Source organism: Rhinopithecus roxellana, chromosome 12 (assembly GCF_007565055.1).
Source record: "Rhinopithecus roxellana isolate Shanxi Qingling chromosome 12, ASM756505v1, whole genome shotgun sequence".
Taxonomy (NCBI): domain Eukaryota; kingdom Metazoa; phylum Chordata; class Mammalia; order Primates; family Cercopithecidae; genus Rhinopithecus; species Rhinopithecus roxellana.
In genome coordinates, this window is record NC_044560.1 from 127,908 (window position 1) to 141,246 (window position 13,339).

General features: G+C 51.8%; 1 protein-coding gene across 3 annotated transcripts in view; it reads right to left on the reverse strand.

Annotated features, from left to right (window-relative positions):
• KAZN (kazrin, periplakin interacting protein) overlaps window positions 1-13,339 on the reverse strand; it is a 518,556-nt gene that overhangs the window by 39,317 nt on the left and 465,900 nt on the right. For 2 of the 3 annotated variants that reach the window (XM_010378254.1, XM_010378255.2), the window contains exon 8: window positions 12,463-12,586. In XM_010378254.1, coding sequence (XP_010376556.1) covers window positions 12,463-12,586 — 124 coding nt within the window. Of the gene's footprint in view, window positions 1-10,076; window positions 12,587-13,339 lie in introns of those variants that run through there. The other variant, XM_030913276.1, reaches the window with a different exon arrangement.

The following is a 13,339-nucleotide window of genomic DNA, read 5'->3' on the forward strand; positions in this document are numbered from 1 at the left end:
GGCCTCCGAGGGCAGTGCTGAGTGAAGACCCCTTTTCCCTTCTCCGCTGCCACTCCCCAAACACTCTAAGCCCTGGGAACTCTTCTCTGGGTTGAGAAACAAGCATGGACCCCTGCTGCCTGGCCATCAGGGAGCGGAGGACAGGAGGGTCCTCCAGTGAAGGAGAATGGTGGTGAATTGAGATGGGCGCCTGCAGCCAGGCAGACCCGGGGACTCCACAAACGGGAAGACCAGGGAAGGTCAGAGCACGAGGTGCCCACAGAGAGAGAATCTAGACTAGAGGTGACAGAGCTGTTGGCCCTGAGACAAATTAGGGCCATGGAAATTTTCCCCCAATGGACCCTACATTAAAAAGAAAAAATTAGTTGTCAATATGAAAGAATTGGGGTGTATTATGTGAGATTTTTGGCTTCTCTAGAAGATCCGGAGCTCTGCAAACACTGGGCTGGCATTGCTCTGAGCAGCCTCGCTAGAGTGAGCAGAGCTGCTTCCTTTTGCTGCGGCACGTGCTGGCCCCACGTGGCCACGTCACTGACCTGCCTATCTGCAGGGTCCCCACAGGCCTCTGAGTTTGCGGCATAGTTGAAATGAGGCGAGTAAGCGTCCAGCCCAGTGCTGGCATCTGAGAGAGCCCACAAGGTGGGTCCTTGTCATTGTCACCCCAATATATGTTTGCAGTGGGTGCTGATCTAAAACAGCAGGTGGTGACAGTAATTCCAGCTTGCTCTGCGAGGTCGTGCAGTCGTGACGGCTAATGCTTGCCTGGTGCTTTACAACTAGGAAGCATGAGCTCACTGCATCCTCCCCAGAGAGGGAGGACTCAAGATTCCCAGGGACCCATTTTACAGATGAGAAAAGTGGAGCCAAGAAAAACCAATCAGTTGTGTGCAGAGGGCACAGCCCGGACTCAGGGCCTGGGTTCTAGCTCTGTAGCGGAGATTTTCTGTCACGTGAGCCCCTGCAGCCCTGAAAGAAGCAGCTGGGATGTCTTGGATGCGTCTCTCCATTTACTATTTTATCTTTGCAACAGCCAATATGTTTTATCTCCATTTCAAAGAAAGGGAAACTGAGGCTCAAAGGGATTTGGTATCGCACAGCTGATATGTGCCGAGCTGGGATTGAGCCTGAGGATCTAGCTCCGAAGCCCAGGCCTTTCCTCAAGCCCCTCCCTGTAGGAGGCTGATCATTTCTGCTGGGCTCAGGGTATCACTAAGATAAGTTTGTTTCTTGCACACACGTGAAGAGATGCAAGGAATTTGGAATTGGTTCACACATTCAAGCTGCCATCAGTGACCCAGGCCTGTTATCTCTAACCCTCCATTTGGTGACAGTCCCTCAAGGTCCTCCTGGCTTGTCTCGAGTCTCTTCCTTGCCACCACAGCTCTAGTGCCCACAGTGACAGCTGTCAGAGGCTGCTTCCTTCCCTCCTGGTCCACATGCCCTGGCCACAGGCTCCACACCACCCCCACAGACATCAGCCTCCTAATAAGGAAGGAAGCTGGCCTAGTATAGCATGGAACCAATTTGGATGTGACTCTGACATTTCTGGCCTGTCCCAGGGAAAGCAACTAGGCAGCTCAGAGCCACCAAAGGGTGATAAGGCACTCTGGAGGGCAGGTGGCGCCAGACACCCTGGCAGCATGGACATGCCCATCCCCAGCAGCATGGACATGCCCATCCCCTGGGTCTCTGTGCCAACAGACTCAGCCCCTCTGTCTATATCTAGGACCTAGGGCAGCAGCAAAATAATGAACACCTTGGGACTGGCATTTCCCCACCAATGCGTGGGGCTCCTCTGCCTCGTGCGGGTGCTGTGCACTGCTTCGGGTCCTTTCTGAGCAAAGGGGATGCTGAGCTAGAGGGGCTGCGACCACACCTGGCCTTGTGCCTGTCACCTCCCTTCTCGAGGCACACAGGGATGTCATATGAGCCACTGAGACTTCTCATGGCGAAACAATGGTGGCATGCTTAGAGATCGCCACAGAACCACGGACAGCACCCTTGAAGCACAGAACAGTGGAGCTAAAGGGCCTGAAGAAGTTGTCTGTCCCAATAGTTCCCAGTCGGTGACCCACCGAATGAGAGGAAAAGGCGTGGATCTGTGGTCACGTAAGTTTGGGAAACACTAGATGGGCAAAGGTAAAATATTTTTCTTCATTGCAGAACTTGTCAGAGCCTTAATAAGTGAATGATCTATATATAAGGGGTGGAGATACGATACAGTGTTTCCAAAACTTACTGACCCAGGGATTTTTTTTTCCCCCTAGTTGAGTCTTACGGTTGGAGGCAGCTCAAAGCAATGACCAGGGAGTCGGGAGCCCTGGGTTCCAGAACCAGTTCAGACACTGATGCCCCGCTGGGCCGTGGACAAGCCCCCTCCCATCTGCAACATGAGGGGAGTGGACAAGAGACCACTGACACCCCTCTCAGCTCCCACACTCTTGCTTCCTCTGGTCCTATTCTGGGCTGGCCCCCGCAGCTTGGGCAAATTGCTGAACTTACCTGGGGCTCAATCTTCTCATCTGTACAAAGGCCCTGTCCTGCCCACCCCACAGGGCCGGCGAGAGGCTGACATGAGATCACCATTGCCATCGTCATCGTCACTGTCATCATCACGGTGGCTAAGGTTTATTGCGCCCTGTGCTAAGCCTTGTATACGTATTGGCCTGTTTCATCCCTGCAGCCACGCTCTGACCTAGTATCTTTTTACCCTTATTGTCCCCATGAAGAAACGAAGGCACAGCAGGTGAAGTCCCTTGCCTAAGGTTACCAGGTAACAAGCGTCAGGCCTGAGGTTGAAACCCAGGGAGTCTGCCCAGGATGTAATCTCTTAACCCTGACCGCCATCTCCCTGTGAACTGTGAATCACCGTGACCTGGCGAGGCGCTGCTCAATGCAGTTGTGCTGTGGTTCATGGCGGAGACATTCATGGCCTTGGTCTTGTCTTACAGACTTCCGGAAGTGGGGTCAGGGGCCCCATTTTCCTATTTCCTATTCTACCAGGGTTAAAGAGGGGCTCATACTGCCCCTCACTGATAGGGAGGAGGAGTGAGCAGGGAAGCTGGGGGACACCCATGGGGAGTGACTCCTCTACCAGGCTGGTGCCCCCCTCCCTTCCTGATCACACCTCAGAGACCCCTGGAGGAGCTTGGAGAGGACGTGCCCCCTGGTTTTCTCACATACTGCCTCTCAGCGGCAGAGATGCTACAGAACCGTCATTCACACTTATTTCAACAAGCGGAATACACTGGAGTTCAGGTCTAAAGGGCAGGGAGGAGGACGGCAGGGAGGAACCCTCCAACACGGTGGCTGCAGCCTTCCCCTTGCCGACCGCCTTCTGCGGCACATCCAGGGACTTCTCGGATTTCACAGGCCACAGGTGGAAAACCACTGTCCTGGTCTGTTTTAGAGACAGCCTAAGGCTCAGAGAGGGAGACCAGCTTGCCTGTGGTCACACAGCAAGTCCTTGACCAAGCTGAACACTGGGAGTCCAGAGCCGGGCTCAGGGGCCCAGGGGGTGGTGGGGCTTCTGGGTGAACAAGACTGGGCCTCCTCAGGAGCCCAAGGGCAGGGGTGGGCAGAGGCCTGCAGGCCCCTCTGTAGCAGCTCCACGTCTGACCACTTCCCAGAGTGCAGCAGCTTGGGCTGACCTGCCTCCAATTTAGGGCTCATGGTTCTGGTGTCCATGGGACATCACTGGCCCCAGACCGAGGCCAGAAGGTCCACCTGACACTTGGCAGAAGTCTCAGTCGGCCACAGGTCAGGAGGGGTGGGATGGACTCAGGCTCAGAACTCAGATCTCACTCAGGTTTGACTCCTGCTTCTGCCACTTCCTGGCTGTGCATCTCTCGGAGACTTGGGGGACCTCTCTGTGCCTGCAGTGTGGGTGCTACTGCAGCCTTCTGAGGCTGGCCTGTGGTATCAGACACTCCAAAATGCCTGTCCCTTCTGCTCAGCAGGGCCTAGCAAGGCCCCAAGCAGCAGGTTGCCTGGGGGCAGCTTGGGGTCTGGCTTGGGTAAGGTTCCTCCCTTACTGGGGGGACCCTGAGGTTGCCCTGGGAAAGTGACCTCAACCTACCTTGTGATGGCCCCAGTGAGTCTGCACTCCAACATAAGGGCACCACACTGCCACCCTCAGTCTCTGCCCTATGTCACCTCCTGCGACTGCCCACACCAGGGAGCTTATTCAACACGCACACAGCTCACAGGGCCTCGGCCTTAGACCTTCTGGTTCGGTAGCTACAGGATGGGGCCTGGGAACAATATCTTTAAAACCCAAGGCTAGGTCAGGTTTGACAACCACTGATTTCCTCGTGGTTCTCAAACCTCCTCTCTTCCTCTTTTCTTCTCACTCACTCTACCACGGAACCTTTCCCATGGACTTGTACACTGAAGTCTGGTGTGTAACAGGTAAGTGCAGAGCCACTGACTGAGGATGGGCTAGAGCCCTGCCTGCTGATTCTTTCCTGAGCTACCGCAACCCCTTGAGGGACTGCTGAGGAACCCCCTTGGGTTCCACGGAACACAGTTTGCAAACTCTGTATTTTGTCAGTCTCTTCCTCTTCTGGATTAAGGGGCTGAACCCTAAAAAGCTGGCCTACTCAGGGCTCGGCCTCATCCTGCCAATGAGGCTTTCATTCTGATGTTCTCTGAAGCTTTCTATTGTTCAGTGGATCCTGAGAGGGGGCTTGGGGCCAGTGGGTGACCTGAGACTGCACAGCAAAGTTACCGAGAACATGGACTCTGGAACCAGACTGCTAGAGGTGAATCCCAGTTCCCTAAGTGTGTGACTCCAGGCAAGAACTTCACCTCTCTGTGCCTTGGTTTGTTCATCTGTATACTGGGGATGACATGTATTTTGGAGAGTTGCTGGAAGGATTATATGAGCGAGTATCTGGAAAGAGCTTAGAACAGTGCTTGGCACAAATTAAATACTGCATAAGTGAGGCAGCCCTGACTTCCAGACCAGGCTGGCCCTGGGTTCTGACAGTAGCGTCTTAAGTGTTTCTATTCAGACCTCAGAAAGACAGAATGCTGTCAGAGCTGGTGGATTCTAGGGGCAAATAACTCAAACCCTCCCTGTTCCGAGATAGAGCAGCCCAGATTCTCTTTTGTAGCAGTGCTGGAACTGCATTTGCACTCTGAGGGCTGGAGCTCACAGACCCTGGCAGTTGGAGGAACTTTACACACACAGCCCGATGACCTGATTTTACCCCAGGGACAAGTTTTGATTTGAGTCACTGTCAGGCTCAAGATGCGTTAAGCTGCTTTTCACAGTTTTTTTTTTTCCTATCTCCCATTAAACTTAAATCCTCAGGTTACAAATTACAAAGAATAGTAATCATCGGGCCAGCCCTTTTCAGTCTCCAAAAATACATTCAGTTCTCATTTCTGAACCTATGAGGTGGGGATGGTAATTACACCCATTTTATAGATGTGTACACTGAGGCTCATAGGTTAAACAACTTGCTTAGAATCAGATGTGGGGCCAGAACTGGGAGTGCTTATCCAGGTATGGCCTGGAAGCCACTGTTAGGCTGCAAGGGTCCTCTGGATGGGGGCACAAATGACTTCCCAAAGGCAAATCTTCTGTTGAGGATTCTGGAAGCACGGCACGCAATTTTACAGATTCTCTTGTATTGGTGCAATTAACAGCTACTTACTGGTAACCATAAATAATCAGGAATTTTCAAAACCTAAAACTCAGAAATGCAAACAAGCTACCAGCCAGCGTTTTCTGGGCACTGTGATTCAGAAGCATGGTTTCTGTACACAGCCTGGCAACGTCCGTCACAAAGCCCTCCAAGGCACGTGCTAGGTCATCAGAGGCCCTGCCATTTTCAGAATGAATAGGCCAAGATTTTCCCTTGCTGCTATGCCTGCATCAATCCCCTTGGGATCATTTTTTTCATGGATTCCGTTTGTTGCCCTATAGAGTACCGTGCTGCATATTTGCATATTTTCCAGCCACGGGGCTTTGAGACATCATGCAACTGTGGTTCAGGTATGAAATATCCATACCTAGGCTGGGTGCGGTGGCTCACGCCTGTAATTCCAGCACTTTGGGAGGCTGAGGTGGGTGGATCACCTGAGGTCAGGAGTTTGAAATCAGCCTAGCCAACATGGCAAAACCCCATCTCTACTAAAAATACAAAAAGTAGCCAGGTGTGGTGATGCATGCTTGTAGTCCCAGCTACTAGAGAGCCTGAGGTGGGAGGATCGCTTGAACCCAGGATACAAAGGTTGCAGTGAGCCGAGATTGCGCCACTGCACTCCAGCCTGGGCGACACAGTGAGACTATCTCAAAAAAAAAAAAAAAAAAAAAAGGAATATCCATATCCCATTTGCCATCCCAGACTTATACCCTCAATTTGCCTGTAGGGGGACACTTCTTTAGTGAAATACCATGACTCTGATATTTAAATAACTTCTTTTTTTTTTTTTTGAGACAGAGTCTTGCTCTGTCGCCCAGGCTGGAGTGCAGTGGCCGGATCTCAGTTCACTGCAAGCTCCGCCTCCTGAGTTTACACCATTCTCCTGCTTCAGCCTCCTGAGCAGCTGGGACTACAGGCGCCTGCCACCTCGCCTGGCTACTGCTTTTTTTTTTTTTTTTTGTATTTTTTAGTAGAGACGAGGTTTCACCGTGTTAGCCAGGATGGTCTCGATCTCCTGACCTCGCGATCTGCCCGTCTTGGCCTCCCAAAGTGCTGGGATTACAAGCTTGAGCCACCACGCCCGGCCGATATTTAAATAACTTCTAACACACAAACTGTTAAGGTATTTGTAAGTTTTGGGCGTTATTTTGTAATGCAGAATTATGAATATACTTTTATAAAGAAAAAGCTGATACGTGTTCCCTATTCATTCTTCATTATCACCAGGTTCTGTAACCACTGGAAAATGGGGCCAGGGACCGGGGCATATTTTGCCTTGCCCAGTGGGGGTCCATCTGGAAAAAGCCTAGAAGCCATCTGGGGAGTCTAGGAAGTCCACTTTGTGAAAATGCAAGTTTTGGAGGAAAAAGCCCAGAGATGTTTGTAAATAATAGACAGGGTCTCACTCTGTCACCCAGGCTGGAGTGCAGTGGCTCGATCTCGGCTCATTGCAGGCTTGACATCCCAAGCTTGAGGGATGCTCCAGCCTCAGCCTCCGGAGTAGCTGGGACTAGAGGCGTGTGCCACCACACTTGGCTAATTTTTGGCCCAGAGGTATTTAAAAAATCATTTTGTCAAATGACTGATGTCCCCCACGGTTCAGGCTCGCTCTGCCTGGATTCCCCAGGAGCCCAGGTTGAGTGACAGGTATTACATGTGTCACAGGTGCAGGGCGGCTCCTGGACTGCAGGCTCATGCTGTGGCAGGGAAGGGTGCCACAGAGCTCCCCAGGTGTGGGGAGCTGCACTACCCCTCAGGATCTGCAGCTCTGGCACAGCTGGGGGTTTGACTGCAGGGCCAGTGGAGGCAATTCTGTTTCTGACTTGGCCAAGAAGAGGAAGGGAGAGCTGGTGCTGGACAGCAGCCGGTTTCTGCTCTGATTCCCCTGCTGATTCCTCTCTAGGGGTGAGCTTTCTGGGCCGGCGGGGAAAAGGCTGATGCAAATAGACTCAGTCACGAAAGTGAGGCAGTGCAAGGCTGTGTCAGAGGCTACCGGTGGGCGAGGGGCCTTGAAACCAGGCCCAGATGACGCTCTGAAGATGCCCCCCCCAGGGAGAAGGCCCAGCTGCTTGGTAGCAGCCCCTCACTGCTCAGATGGTGGAGTGGTTCAGGGCACAAACTCTGTAGCCAAAACTCCATAGTTTGAGGCCCAGTTCAGTTGTCTCCTGGCTCCATGACCTCAGATGAGTTACTCAACCTTGGTTTTCTCATCAGTGACAGGCTGTTGGGAGGGTTAACTGAGTTAATATGTGTAAATTGCACAGCATGGACCCTGGCCTGTGGTAAATGCCTAACCAATGTTAGATACTATTATTATTGTTGTTATTATTGGTTACAGCTGTTTTAGCCTGCCAATGTGGGTAGGAGGAGCACACAGACGGGCCACTGAGTACAGTCATGCAGGTTGTGTACTGAAAAACCAGGACACCGTTCATGTGGTAGCCTGGAGAATGACACCTTCTGCAGTAATGCAGTGCACAACCTGTGCAGCTGGTATGCTGGCCCTGGATGCTCTGGGCAGCCGTACTCCAATTTCTGACTAATAGGTACCATTTGAAGTTGGACCATTTGGAGCAAGGTCCTGGAGAAGATTCTTTTTTTATTTTTTATTTTTATTTTTTGAGATGGAGTCTCACTCTGTCACCCAGGTTGGAGTGCAGTGGTGCAAACTCGGCTCACTGCAAGCTCCAACTCCCGGGTTCACACCATTCTCCTTCCTCAGCCTCCCTGGAGAAGATTCTTTTTTTTTTTTTGAGACGGAGTCTCGCTCTGTCGCCCAGGCTGGAGTGCAGTGGCCGGATCTCAGCTCACTGCAAGCTCCGCCTCCCGGGTTTACCGCCATTCTCCTGCCTCAGCCTCCCGAGTAGCTGGGACTACAGGCGCCCGCCATCTCGCCAGGCCAGTTTTTTTTTTTTTTTTTTGTATTTTTTAGTAGAGACGGGGTTTCACAGTGTTAGCCAGGATGGTCTCAATCTCCTGACCTCATGATCTGCCCATCTCGGCCTCCCAAAGTGCTGGGATTACAGGCTTGAGCCACCACGCCCGGCCCAGAAGATTCTTTTAACGAAGGAGGTACGGTGGCTTTTGAGTGGAGCTACGAAGACCCAAATAAGGTGTGGCCTGGCTTTTGAGAAGGTCCCAGGATGAGGCACAATGGCTAGGATGCTGGCCAAGTCATTCCTCTCTGGGCCAAAGTTTTTGCCATGTGTCCAGCATGAGAGATGGGGTTCATTTTGAGAGGGCAAAAAGGCTTTATTCTTGTATGCCAACTGCGATTGACTGGCCGTGGCTATCTGAGGCTATGTAAAGTGAGAAATCAGAGGCCACTTTGGGATAGGCAGGAAGAGCTCTTCAATTGATTTGTGATGTCTGCATGGGGCCAGGGAGAGGAGAGTAGGGGCATGCGTGTGGCCACACTTGCCCTCCTCAGATCAGCTCAGCGATTCTAATCCTGGCAACCCTTTAGAATCACCAGAGGAGATTTAAATACACTTCGATTCCAGGAATATGGCCTGGCATGAGTATTTTTTTCCCCTAAGGTGTGGTCAGGCTGAGAACTGCTGGGGTAGATGGCCCTAAGTTCCTTGTCACCCAGGGCTTTCCCGGCCTTCCCAATCCTACCACATCCACTTGCATCCTCACTCACTGGCGGCTCAATTTTAACCTCAGCATGCTCTCTGTATTACATAGCTTTATGCTTTCTTCCTGCAGAGGTGGGAGGGGACTTAAAAGCCAGTCCTCCATCAGTCTTATTGCTGGGGAGAACTCTTTTTTCAGTTGGGAGATAGAGGTTGAGGGTACTGATTATGTCAGGCTTTGGGGTAACCTGGGTATCCTCTTCTTGGGACATACAGTGGAGTCTCGCTGGGGGAGGCCTGAGTTTTTTATCTGGGGAGTTCTCTTGGGGCTAGGAAAAGCCTGGCTCACTCTGGCTTCAATCAAGGAAGCCTGTGGCTCCCTCTCTGTCTCCCTGAAGTTCCTCTCGGTCCTCCAGGGAGGGTGGGATCATGGGACGTGCAGAGGCCCACTGAGGTCTGCAGGAAGTAACGTGCCCCAACGCACAGGCTCCTCTGGGGCCTCTGGAAGGAGCTCAGGGGGAGAAGGAAGCAGATGAAAGCTGACTGGGGCCACTAAGCTCCACAATGCAGGGTGCCAGGTGGGGGGTGGTGCATTTGGACCACAGGGCAGCCCTCCAAATTACAGTCAGGGCAGCAGAGGCGAGATGCTTCTGGGAGGCTACCCCGGCTCGGCCCCCCAAGGGCCCCGAATCCAGCCAGCTTTCCTCAGCCCCTCCCATCCCCCCCTCCCAGAACCCAGCCCTGGAAGTCCAAGGAGCAGGTCATGCCAGCCTGTGCCTCCCAGAGGGGCACAGCCTCCCACCCGGAGCCAAATAGAAGCAATCAAATAACATAGAATTCGATAATATTTTAAAATAAGCTTTATTTAGTTTTTTTTTAATATTTTATATTTGCATCCATGCCTTCGAGATACCTTTTCCCACGGGAAAGGTTATTTTCATCTAATGTTACCCATAACTCATTCGCTATTTGACGTAGTTCTCTTAAATAAATCATCCTTTAGTAACTCTTAGAATTATCTCCTAATTTACAAAAACTGAAATGAAAAGGAACTACTAAATCATTACCAGGAGTGGTTGCAATCTTATTTTCTTGTAAGTAAAGGGAAAACAATAAAAATCAACCAAAAACGAAATTCATGGGCGAGAAAAGTATTTTCTAAAATCTCTCTCCATGGAGAAAGGTGCCAGCTCGGGTCACTCCCCCTCACCCCTAGGCTCGGTTAAACAGTTTGGCCAAAGGAGGACAGAAAAGTCCTTAGGAGGGCCTCTGCCTGCTTGCTCTTTGCTGACCTTTGGACCAGGTCAGAAGGAAAGTGTGATTTGCTCTTGAGGCTTTGGACACAATGTCCCATCCCTTCTGATAGAGACACTCTAGCATTTGAAAATCTCCTTGCTTCTTTTTAAGAGCTGAAAATGTTACCGTTAGCAGAAAGCGCAACTACTGTTGTCTAGAGGTGTGGGTTGAGCTGTTAGTTGTTAAGGATGGGCAGAAGCAAAAGAAAAAGGAAATTGAGTTTTAGGCCTTGGGCAGACCTAGCTGAGCAGCTCACACGTCCTCCGTCCCCCAGTATTAAAATGCACACAGTTCCTTTGCTGGTGAAGCCTCTTTGGGGACAACGCCACCCCCGGAATAGGCAGACGTTCCTGCCAGCCCTCCTCTCCTGGGGTGGGTAGGCTCAGGCTGCCGTGACAAGTTGGGGCACAGAGTCCAAGGGATCCTGGGAGGTTCTAAGTGTGGACGATGGAACCAACGAGAATGGGGAGGGTGGAGGGCTCAGTTATTGGACTCTGTGTCCCCACTGTGGCCCTCCTCTTGAAGTGGGTGCCTCCCCTAATGACACCTGCCTGGCCCACCTGCATCATAAACCCAGGACAAGAAAGACACAGCTGCAGGGAGGAACAGATGCTGCTGGAGGCCCCTCGGGGAACAGACTCAGGCCAGGGTCCCACTGGTCGTACCCTTGGATGTGCGGCAGGCTGTCTTGCCCTGAACTCAACCTCTCTCAAAACACAGACCCAAAGAAGAGGATCATGACTGTCAGCACGCTGCTCACTGAGGTCGTGTTCTGTATGTCAGATAAATAAATATATAGAGAAAGGCCCAGAGGGAGGTCTGGGTGGGAAGAAGGTGGAGGACACTTTCATGCATGGGCAGGAGAATGGGAGAGACAGAGAGAGAGGGAGAGAGAAGAGAGAACAGAAAAAGCAAGCTTTGAAATCCAATGGTCCCTGGGTTCTGGCCACCCTAAACTACTTTGCACAGTTGGGTAGCAGCATGATAACAGAACAGACAAGTCAACAGAGACACCCACCTCCCGCCCACCCCATGGAAAAATAGACATTCCAATATTTATGTAATAATTTAGATAGAATAAGTTTTCAGCATTTGTGCAAATAAATTAAACGAAACAATTTTCTTTTTTCTTTTTTTTCATAAAGAAAGAAACGGCAACGCAATTTAAAAACTGGTAGGCCGTTTAAAAGAGCCCGTTTGACCTCTGACAAACCCAGCCAAGACAAGGCCCCTTGGCCGGGTTCCCGAGTCTCTGTGGAGAGCGGACCTTACCCTGACGACGATGGCGTTTTGTGGTTAAAGTGACTTGGACGCACCCCCAGGACAGGGTCTGGTTCCACACGTTCACACCAGGGGGGGCGGGAGGGGACATCAAAAACAGACCACATCCTCTGCCAGACGGGCTCCAAGAGTAGCGGTTTGGACGAGGGACATTTATAAGCACGGAGTGCACAATAGTTTTGTTATTTACAAATACACAGCAGTCCTTCAAGTTTTCAAGTTTCATAAAAAGGAGGAGGGGAGGACAAAGGGGGAAAAAACAAAAACAAAAACAAACCGACGAACCAAACAAAAAGAAAAAAAAAGAAAAACCGAACATTGAAGAAAAATAACAACACAACGGTATCGCTCCAAAGACGACAGAGAGTTGACAGGTTCACACACGGTTTGTGGTATGTACATCAATTACAGAGGTGGCGACGCAGGGGAGAGAGGTTCACACTCGTGTTTTCGCTTGTTAGAGGCGCTCGGCCACACCCAGCACCCGTGTGTGCCAGCGCACACGTGCACACGCACCCCACGCACGGCCACATGCACACCCATGCTCGCTTCCACGCACACCCACACGCACAGACACGCCTGCAGGCAGCAGGCGCAGGGGAGCGCGTATCACCAGTCTGCGTCCTCCTCTATGTAATAATCAGGGGCGGTACCATCAAAGAGGCCTGGGTCGAGGGACTTCCGCTGCTTCCCTCTGGCGAAGACGCGGGAGATGGAGCCGAATCCCATCTTCTCTTTCTTCTTTTTCCGTTTTTGGTCTTCAAGATCCTCTAGTGACTGAGGAGTCAGGAGCCACGTGGCAGAGGGTGGGGGAGAAGGAGAAAGGCAAACTTAGCTGGGGTGCAGACTGCAGTGGATGGGATCCCGGGCAGGGAAGGCCTCTCTGAGCTTTAAGCCAGTGGGGTCAGGGACGGGCTGGGATGGTTGAGAAGCCACCTCCAGGGCTGGAATGCCAAGGTCAGCCCCTCATTCACTGAGCAAACATGGGTCAGTCACAGAAGCTCTCAGGGACAACAGTAAGACCCTTCCAAGATTGCCACGAGGATGTTGCTAAAGACAGGATAAAGACCCTGAGAACAGGCCAGGCATGGTGGTTCACACTTGTAATTCCAGCACTTTGGGAGGCCGAGGCGGGTGGATCACCTGGGTCGGGAGTTCGAGACCAGCCTGGCTAACATGGCGAAACCCCGTCTCTACTAAAAATACAAAATTAGCCGGGTGTGGCGATAGGCACCTGTAATCCCAGCTACTTGAGAGGCTGAGGCAGGAGAATCACTTGAACCCAGGAGACGGAGGCTGTGGTGAGCCAGGATCGTGCCACTGCACTGTAGCCTGGGCGACAGAGTGAGACTCCGTCTCAAAAAAAAAAAAAAAGAAAAAAGGCCGGGTGCGGTGGCTCAAGCCTGTAATCCCAGCACTTTGGGAGGCCGAGACGGGCGGATCATGAGGTCAGGAGATCGAGACCATCCTGGCTAACACGGTGAAACCCCGTCTCTACTAAAAAAATACAAAAAACTAGCCGGGCGAGGT